The sequence below is a fragment of the Loxodonta africana genome, chromosome 3, assembly GCF_030014295.1.
Source record: "Loxodonta africana isolate mLoxAfr1 chromosome 3, mLoxAfr1.hap2, whole genome shotgun sequence".
NCBI lineage: Eukaryota > Metazoa > Chordata > Mammalia > Proboscidea > Elephantidae > Loxodonta > Loxodonta africana.
This window is the reverse complement of record NC_087344.1, coordinates 13,473,121-13,483,781: the sequence shown is the minus strand read 5'-3', so window position 1 is coordinate 13,483,781 and position 10,661 is coordinate 13,473,121. Positions and strand designations below refer to the sequence as shown.

The 10,661-nt window shown below is 43.1% G+C and overlaps 1 protein-coding gene across 1 annotated transcript; it reads left to right on the top strand.

The window, feature by feature from the left end:
• The first annotated feature begins 1,351 nt into the window (after window positions 1-1,351).
• On the top strand, window positions 1,352-3,312 carry LOC104847054 (serine/threonine-protein kinase MARK2-like). Its single transcript, XM_064279829.1, has one exon. It carries the CDS (start codon window positions 1,489-1,491, stop codon window positions 3,310-3,312), a length of 1,824 nt encoding a protein of 607 aa, XP_064135899.1. The 5' UTR covers window positions 1,352-1,488.
• Window positions 3,313-10,661: the final 7,349 nt, after the last annotated feature.

Genomic DNA, 10,661 nt, shown 5'->3' with positions numbered 1-10,661 from the left:
AAAAACTCTGTGGAATTCTCTCTCTACATATATATAAATTTATATATATATATATATATATATATATATATATATATATACACACACGCACCTATTTTTCTTCTTAAAAAAATGAGTACAGAATCCCTGAGAGCAAAAACACAGTCAATTACGCCCCGTCCTTATTGGTCCATTTCTTGTGGTGACCTCATAAGGAGCCAATTGTTTGGAACTCCAAGCCCCTATATAAGTCCCTGGAAACCTAGGTTTGTGGTCCTTCTAGCACAGGAAGCTATTTCAGTGACCTGAGAGATCGGACCAAACTTGGCTTGTTTTCTCTTTAAATTGTGGTTTTTCTATTTCCTTGCCAGCTATTCTTATTTTGTCTTTCTTTTTCCTCATTTTCATTTATTTGTTTTTCATTTTATTCTTCCTTTACTTCCTCAATTTTTCTTTTTTTTCATAACCTTGTTAGTTTTTTTATCATCTTACTATTACTTTTGTAATTTTCTATTTTTCTTATCCTGTTACTTATTCCTTTTCTGAATCTTTCTCATTGATTTCTTGTTTTGTGTTTATATATATATATATAATTTATCTTGTTTATCAGCAGCTTTTACTTTTTCCCATTTTTACCTTAATTTTCCATTTCCTCCTTTTGCTGTTCTCGTGTTCTCTAATTGAAACACATACATTTTATTCTTCTTTTCTCTTTTCTGATTTTATCCTTTTGTTTATTCCTTTCTTATTTTCTATTTACCATTCTATTCTCATTTCTGAATTCTGTTATTCACAATTTATATTTTTCTATTTTTTTGTTATTTTATTCTTTTAATTTCTTCATTTCTATTATATTTTCTCTTGTATATCCTTTTTCCTTTAGTTTTTCTTCTTCTAATTGTAACGTTTCAACATATTTTAAAATAATTTTCCCATTTGATTTAATTTTCTTCTTTTAATTTTCCTCACTTCTTTCATTCTACATCCATTCAAACTTGTACTTTATTAGTTGTCTAATTATTGAGTTTTCATTAGATTTTTTTCTCTTTTCTTTTGGTCACTTTCATTTGATCTATTTTTTCTAATTTTTTTAGTGTTCACAAGTTTCGTTTTTAAAAAAATTTTACTTCCTCCTTTCTCATTTTATCTTTTTGATTATATTTTCACTTTTTCTCATTTTTTCCATATTTCATTAAGTTTTTAGTCACCACTTTTTTAGGGTTTTGGGTTTTTAAATTTTGAATCCTACCACAAGGGCACTTCTTATCCCAAAGCCCGCTACGCCTTCACACCATAGCCAACATGCTGCAGAGCCACTTACCCTTCTCTGCTGTGGAGGAAACCCATGTAGGACACTACCACCTCCTCAGAACCATCGGCAAGGGGACATATGCCAAGGTCAAGCTGGCCCAGCACATCATCACCGGCCAAGAGGTAGCCATTAAAATAATTGACAAGAGCCAGCACACGTCCTCCGACCTCCACAGACTACACAGAGAGATAAAAATTATGAAGCATCTCCACCATCCAAATATTGTAAAACTGTATGAAGTCATAGAGAATGAGAACACTCTCTATATAGTGATGGAGTATGCAAGTGGAAGGGACCTCTTTTACCACCTAGTGAATCATGGCTTCATGAGCGAAAAAGAGGCCCAAACGAAATTCCAACAAATAGTGTCAGCGGTGAAGTACTGCCACGACAAGGGTATTGTTCATAGGGATCTGAAAACAGAAAACCTACTATTAGACAAGCGAATGAACATCAAACTTGCAGACTTTGGTTTAGGAACTGAATTCACCACAGGGAGCAAGCTGGATACCTTCTGTGGCACTCCCCCTTATTCTGCCCCAGAACTCTTTCAGGGAGAAAAGTATGACGGACCCCCAGTGGATGTGTGGAGCCTGGGAGTCATCCTATACTTCATGGTAACTGGATCTCTGCCTTTTCGTGGGAAGACCTTGATGAAGCTGCGAAAGCAGGTACTGGAGGGACAATATGATGTTCCCTTCCACATGTCTAGCCAGTGTCAACACCTGCTCAGTAAAATTTTCATTCGTGACCCAAGAAAGAGAGCCACATTAGAGGACATCCTAGCACATCTATGGATGAAGGTGGGTGATGAAGAAAAACAAAAGCTCTATGTGCAGCCACTCCCAGACTACGATAACCCCTGGCACACCGAAGTGATGGTGAACATGGGTTACATGCAGGAAGACATTCATGCCTCACTGTTGAACCACAATTACAATGACGCAAACGCCACCTATCTGATCCTGGGTCACGATACATGTGAGATTGACAGCCACACCAGCACCCTGGAACCCCAGGCTGAAGCCCATTGCACCGATAGCCACACTCCTTCCTCATCCCATGAAGTGCATCCTACCATCTGTACTAAACCCAAACAGCGTAGTTACACCGAGCCCACCATTCCCACCTTTGGTTACCACATCCGCGATGCTTTGAACACTCTATCTGAGGGACGGATGGGGACCTCCATGGTTTCTACTTTTCCGTCATTCTCCCTGGTCCTGTCCCACCTGCACCAGGGATCTAGCACAGCCTGGGCACAGCCCAACCAGGACTCTGACCTGTATGCCAAGGTGAGAAACAGTGAGGTGCCACAGCCCATCACACCACCCCAGTGTGTTTCTGTGCCTTCCTCCTCAGCCTACACCATCAACGAGAGTGCCGGGGCCCCGGAGAAAACCAGTTTTACCCAGCAAATGTCAAAACTAAACTCTGTAAATGAGGAGCAGGTGCATGAGTTACCTGATCAGCTGAGTTTGCCCCAGACTGTGAGTCTAGCCTCTTCCTCTGAGGAGCAGGTGCATGAGTTACCTGACCAGCCGAGTTTGCCCCAGACTGTGAGTCCAGCCTCTTCCTCTGTCAGCAGCCAGGGCTGGAAGCGGGCCACTGGGAGGTTCTTTAAGCTCATGAGAAGATGCCTTTGTTTTACATATGACAAAAAGGACCACAAAGCATCAGACAGCAAAGCTGCACAAATGATCAAACCTCAAGAGGCCAAACCACGCTCTCTCAAATTTACCTGGAGGATGAAGATCACCAGTTCCTTGGAGCCCGACGAGATGCTGCAGGAGATCTGTCAAGGGTTGGATGCCAATGGCTGTGACTGGGATCTCACCCACAAATACACACTGCTGTGTATGAACGGCACACCAGGACAACAGGACTTCGTTCAGTGGAGGATGGAGGTGTGCACCCTGCCTCGCAGGACTCTCAATGGGGTAAAAGTGAAGAGAATTTCAGGGACCTCTGAGGCCTTCAATACCATTGTCTCAAAAATCACCAGAGACCTTGCACTTTAAAATGGGGCCAGCAGCTGCCTGAGAGAAAACAGGAGTTCCAAGGTTTAAGCTCCTTTGTAATTTTGAAGGCAATGTTCGGAAAAGCCACCTAGGTGCCTGAAATTCACTTCACTTGAACCCTGTTGAGCAATCACCAAGGCAGTGTGCACACCTTCATCCTCCACTGCACAAAGTCCTCTTGGCCGGCAAGTCACATGTGCACAGCAACACATATGCCTGGGAGACATCCCACTCGCAGCTGTTGGCATCGCGCACTTGGCAGATCTTCCACATCATCTCGTTGGGCTCCATGGAGCTGGTTCCTCCATGTAAACTTCAGGGACAACAGCTTGGCCTCTCGAGGTTTAAGCACTTCCACCTCGTCTTTGCTCTCAGATTCCTACAGATCCGTTTCAGCAAACATGAAGCAAAAATTTCATGAAAACAAAACAAACACTCCCAAATTCATCTGTTCACAGACAGAGAAAGCAAAGCTTGTAATAGGGATAGCCACATGATTCACTAACAGGGCCATCGAGATCTCTCTGGAGTCCCTTGGGATGCACTGAACAGCAAACCAGAAAGTTGTCGGTTTAACTCCACACAGAGATGACTTGAAAGAAAAACCTCCAGTCTATTTCTGAAACATCTTGAAGCTGAAGAAAATCAGAACAAGTCCACAAGAGCCAAAGTATGACCTTGAGATTATCCCACCTGAATTTAGAGACCATCTCAAAAATACATTGACTGATTGAACACTAATGACCGCAGACTAGACGAGTTGTGGAATGACATCAAGGACATCACACATGAAGAAAGCAAGAGCGCATTAAAAAGACAGGAAAAAAAAGGGCGAAAATGAATGACTCTGAAGGTTACTCTAGAACGCAGAGTAGCTAAAGCGAAGGAAGAAACGATGAAATAAAAGAACTGAACAGAAGATTTCAAAGGCGTCTCGAGAAGACAAAGTATTACAATAAAATGTACAAAGACCTGGAGATAAAAAACCAAACAGTAGAATTCGCTCGGCATTTCTCAAGCTGAAAGAAATGAAGAAAAATTCAAGCATCGAGTGGCAACATTGAAGGATTCTATGGGAATATACTAAGTGACAACAGAAGCATTAAAAGAAGATGGAAGGAATACAGAGTCACTGTACCAAAAAGAACAGAATGATGTTCAACCATTTCAGGTGGAAGCATATCATCAGGAAACAATGGCACTGAAGGAAGAAGTCCAAGCTGCACGGAAAGCACTGGCAAAACACGAGGCTTCAAGAATAGAAGCACTACCAACTGAGATGTTTCAATAAACGGATGCAGTGCTGGAAGCCCTCACTCGTCTATACCAAGAAATCTGGAAAACAGCTACCTGGCCAGCCAACTCGAAGAGATCCTTCCTTGTACTATTCCAAAAAAGATGATCCAACAGAATGCAGAGATTATCAAAAAACATCATTAATATCACACACCAGTAAAATTTTGCTGAAGATCACTGCAGTGCAATTAATTTTATCTGAGGTCTTGCTAGCCATGGTTCTGTAGCTCCACCCTGGTGATTGAGCAGGACTTTGTGATAGGGTAGTTGTGGCCTATTGAGGGGATTGGTCAGTTTTTCCTTAAAAGAGAGCCAATTCCAGAGCAGAAAGGAGGATCCTACCACCACCAAGGAAGAACAGCCACGGGCGGACAGCGTGTTCTTTGTATCCAGGATTCCCGTGCTGAGAAACTCCTGGAGACAGGAGACAGAGAGAGAGCAAGCTCTAATCCTGAAGATGGTGAGAAGTGATGGCAGAAGAGACCTGGAAGTAGGAGACAGCACACTGGGCTCCTCAGCCCATAAAGAGAGAAAGCTGATTATCTTTGGGCAGAGACTGAGGGTCAGGGAGAGGCATGCCTGTGAGCACAGCTGCGGAAAGGCTATCCAGCTGGAAGAACTGTATCCAGAGTGTTCTTGAGCCAGAATTATAACTGTTACTTCCCTAATAAACCTCAAACTCGTGAGTATGGTCTCTGAGTTCTGTGTACCCATTACAATGAACTATCGAACCCAGTAGAGAGAGCTATGGGAGGGATGGTTGGTGTCAGAATTGGTAAAGATGGCAAAGAGAGGAGGCATGGCTGACTCCTGCCTCATAGGAATCAGCTGATCTTGATTCTCCTTCCACTCGTTAAGTTGGTGGAAGTTAGAAACTGCTCCCATGCCACTTTTACAATCACTCAAAAAAGTGGCTGCAGCAGTACATCGATGGGGAACTGCCAGAAATTCAAGTCTGATTCAGAAGAGGATGTAGAACAAAGGATACCATTGCTGATGTTACATGGATCCTGGCTGAAAGCAGAGAATGACAGAAACACGTTTACCTGTGTTTTATTGACTATGCTAAGGCATTCAACTGTGTGGATTCTAACAAATCATGGATAACACCGTGAAGAATGGGAATTCCAGAATACTTAATTGTGCTCCTGAGGAACCTGTAAATAGACCTAGAGGCAGTCGTTCAAACGCAACAAGGAGATACTGCTGGTTTAAAGCCAAGAAAGGTGTGTGTCAGGGTTGTATCATTTCACTATACTTATTTAATCTGTATGCTGAGAAAATAATCCATGAAGGTGGAAAATATGATGAAGAACACAGCAACAGGATTAGAGGAAGGCTCATTGTCATGGATTAAATTATGTCCCCCCAAAAATGTGTATATCAACTTGGTTAGGTCATGATTCCCAGTATTCTATGGTTGTCCTCCATTTTATGATTGTAATTTTATGTCGAGAGGATTAGGGTGGGATTGTAACACCACCCTCACTCGGGTCACCTCCCTGATCCAAGGTAAAGGGAGTTTCCCTGGGATGTAGCCTGCACCACATTTTCTCTCTTAAGAGATGAAAGGAAAGGGAAGCTTGCAGAAAGTTCGGGACCTCATACCACCAAGAAAGCAGTACCAGGAGCAGAGCGCGTCCTTTGGACATGGGGTCCCTGCACCTGAGAAGTTCCCCCGACCAGGGAACATTGAGGACAAAGACCTTCCTCCAGAGCCCACAAAGAGAAAAAGCCTTCCGCTGGAGCTGAAGCCCTGAATTTGGACTTGTAACCTACTAGACTGGGAGAAAATAAATTTCTCTTTGTTAAAGCCATCCACTTGTGATATTTCTGTTAAAGCAGCACTAGATGACTAAGACACTCGTTAACAACCTGTGATATGCAAATGATACACCCTTGCTTGCTGAGAGTGAAGAAGACTTGAAGCACTTACAGATGAAGATCAAAGATTACAGCCTTCAGTAGGGATCACACATCAACATAAAGAAAACAAAATCCCTTACAACTGGACTAATTAGAAAATTACGATAAATGGAGAAAATATTGAAGTTATGAAGAATTTCATTTTACTTGGATCCACAATCAACACCCACAGAAGCAGCAGTCAAGAAACCAAAGGACGCACTGCCTTGAGTAAATCTGCGGCAAAAGACCTCTTTAAAGTGTTAAAAGCACAGATGTCACCTTAAGTACTAAGGTGTGCCTGACCCAAGACATGGTGTTTCCATTTGCCTGATATTCATATGAAAACTGGACAATGAATAGGGAAGACCGAAGGAGAACTGATGACTTTGAATTTGGGGGTTGGCCGCGACTATTGAATATTGAATATTCTTGGACTGGCAGAAGAACGAACAAATCTGTCTTGGTAGAAGTACAGCCAGAATGCTCATTACAAGAAAGGTGGCAAGACTTCATCTCACATACTTTGGTAATGTAATCAGACGAGACCACTCTCTGAAGTAGGACATCATCCTTGGTATGGAAGAGGGTCACGGAAAAAGGGGAACCACCTCAGTGAGATGGATTGACACAGTGGCTGCAAATATGGGCTCTGGGATAACAACAATTATGGGAACGGCAAAGGACTGGGTGCAGGACTCTTCCGCTGTTCATACCGTCACTATGATTCAGAACCCACTCAATGGCACCTAACAAAAACAACAAATTTTGATGTTGAGGATGGCTCTTTGAAAGTGACTTTTAAGGAAGACCTATCTGGTCATGTGTGCAGGGGGCTCAAATATGTCTTCGAAAATACCTTCCACTGCACTGTCTTTCCTGCTCAAAAAGACCATTCGGGAGTGTCCATACATAGTGGCCACTTGTTCTCACATTGCAACGGGCATAATGAGTTACATGTTTTCATCTCCCGGGTTACACTAGGGAAAGTGTTCAGTCTTTCATCATTAAGTAGAAAGGCAGACCTAAGGTATGTTGATATGCAAATCCAAATCCAAACAAACCTGTTGCTGTCGATTCCAACTCATACAGACACTATAGGACAGAGTAGAACTCAACCATAGGGTTTCCAAGGACCTGTTGTTGGATTCGAGCTGCCAAATCAGTGGAGCTCTTGACCGCTTCTGCACCAGGGGCCCATATGCAAACCAACCTTGAGAAAAACAAAATTCTTTCAAAATTTGGTATATACTGCTGCAGTAATGAAGGAAGTGTTGTATTGATTTAAGGATAATCAAGTAGATCAAGGAATGAAACAGAGTCCAGAATTTGGCCGACATTAACTTTGCTGTTCTTAGGTCCCTTAGAGTCCATTCTGCTCAAAATGACCGTCCACATACAACACAATGAAGCACTGTCAAGTCCCCTGTGACAACCTCATAATTTTTGCTATGTTTGAGCCCAGTGCTGAAGCCCCTGTGTCAATAATTCTCATGGAGGGTCTTTCCTTTTCTCCGTGACTCTCAACCTAACCAAGCTCAGGGCTACTCCAGCTCAGGGCCGGCAGGAAGGGCTGGAGCCATGACTGGAACAACAGCTGCCTAGCAGCTGCTGCCCATCCATCAGGCGCTTTCGGAGCAACTCTTGGCGCAGACTCACCAACTCTAGAGAAGCGAGACCCGCGCCTTTGTTGGTGCCCCCTCCGTGGGTCCTGGGGGGAGGGGCCGTGGGGCCTAAGGGTCGGCTGGGAGAAGAGCAGTGACTCCTGGGGCCAGGGTCACAGCACCTTAGGTGGGGGTGGGAGGAGGCAAGGGGGTTGAAATGGGAGGAACTGGGAACCAGAACTCTCTGCCCATTTTTAAATTGGGTTGTTTGTCCTTTTTGTTGATGAATGTCAGGAGCTGTTTAGATATTATACATATTTTGGGTACTGAACCCTTATTTCCCAGATAGTTTCCAAAATTTTCTTCCATTCTGTAGGTTTTCACTTTCTTGATAATGCTCTTAGATGCACAAATGTTTTCATTTTGTTGAATTCCAACTGACCTATATTTTCTTTTGTTGCTCACATTTTGGTATCATATCTAAGAATCTCCCTAAGAATGAGCCATTGAAAACCCTCCGGAACACAGTTGTACTCCAACACACATAGGGTGGCCATGGTCTGAATACCCTGGATGGCAACTGGTTTTTTTTTTAGGCTCTTTCTACTGCCTCTACTTTCTGTCTCCCTCTAGAGGTGGGTTGGTGTAGCTTACTACAATTCCAGGTGGTGGTAGTAGGAGCATGTAGTCTTATAGCCAAAAAAGGTGTGAATTCTCTGCCTTGTTTTCAGTACTTGGGTTAACAGATAGGTCATGGGTTCAGCCCATCATTGTGCACATATTAATGCGAGACTCTCCTCTGGATATTGCTAATACATATCAATGGTTAAGGAACTAGGGTCACATGTGAGGTTTAAGGAGGAGGCTAGCCAGGAGAGGGCAGTTATAGACTCTACTAAAATTAGGTTGCCACAGCAAGCTACACAGAGTTAGACTGATCATCTTGTGCAGTGCTGTGGCTAACGTCGTAGGCAAATTTGGGCTGGTTAGCGACCGTAAAATCCTCCTTGTGAAAAAATGTGTTAATATAGCCAGGGAATTACATCCTGGACCATGTAGAACTCAACACGGGATACATTCAAGTGGGCCAAAGTATTTCAAGAATAGGCATCAATTGTATTATACATTTGATCCCTTTCTGTACCTGTTTATTGTTTTCAGCGGGAGACCACCTGCTCTATCATCTCCACCCAAAGAGAAATTTTTCTAGCACACCCATTTATATAACTTCTGTATTCTTGGAGGTGGCATGCCAATAAATTTTGCCCAAGTTGACTTTGCTTCTCACCTTCTCATGGTTGGCTCTGTCTTCTGTACAGTGGGATATCTATATTTTTTAAGAGTTCCCCAGAAGAGTAACATTGGGCATCAATTTCCAACAAATATTTCCGTATCAATGGTTTTGATAGGCCTAGCACACACTGGAAGCAAGCAGTTGGCAATTTGGTTAGAATTTCCCATATGAAGAGTGCTTAGATAGCTCCATGGAATTCAATATATTTTCCATAAGCAGTTTCTTTGCTATAACCACCCCCCCCCCGCCCCAGAAGCCATGAGTGTTTACTGTGGGTACAGCCAGAATTACAATTGCTATAGAACATACAAATATTTAAATAGTGTTATTAAAAAAAAAAAAATTGTTTTGACAGTATGAGAAGGTTAGATTAGGGAAGAACTTCCAAGATAGTTGTAGTCCCTGATTTTTTGAGAGATGCTTTGGTCCACCTAATTTATACCACATAATTTGTCTTCCTTGCGTATACTGATTAGTGAACACTGCCCTTGATCACTTGGTTAGTGGGATTCCTTTCTGCTTCAGTAAAAGGGCTTGTACTGGTGGGAGAGAGAGAGCATTATAATTAGTAGGAAAATAGGCCAATACTTCTAAGGGCATACACTGTTGGCACGATTTACATTTTGAAAAATATATAGTGCAGCTTAAGAAAGAGCAAAAGCTTGCCAAAGTGATGCGAGGGCGTTCCAAATATTGAGTTCCAATCACTAAAGGGTGTCCAGAGTCATTTTCCCAATTTATTGTCCTACTGAATGGATGGACACCCATTATCAATTTCTAGATCATTCCCAATATCTCGTCCTTTTCCTTCTTGCCACTTCTAGTGAGTTAGAAAATGTGAGGCTGAGCTGGCAAACCAAAACACGTATTTCTGCAAATAAAACTGAATAAATCTCAGTGGCCCCCTGCCATCCCTGGCTGCTGACACAGGGAGAGGCTGGGGTCCCAATCTGAGGCAAACTCGGATGGTCAGCAATCTCTTGAAGCTTCTCCGCATGGAAGGAGCTTAGTTTTGACACTCCCTGGGGGAAACCAGTTCCCTCTGGGCTCCACCACTGCTGCTGATGGTGGGGGATGAGGAGGAAGCCTCACAGACACACTGGTAAGATGTTCTAAACTGCAGCACGTCACTGTTGCTCACCCTGGAGCACACTCCAGAGTCCTGGTTGGGCTGCACCGAGTCTTCCCTGGATTCGTGGTGCATGTACGACTGTGCTGGGGAGACTGAGGTACAAGCAGATTCCATGGAG

Coding starts and splice junctions, on each gene's coding strand:
- LOC104847054 (XM_064279829.1), top strand. CDS start 1,489: ATGAAGCATCTCCACCATCCAAATATTGTAAAACTGTATGAAGTCATA.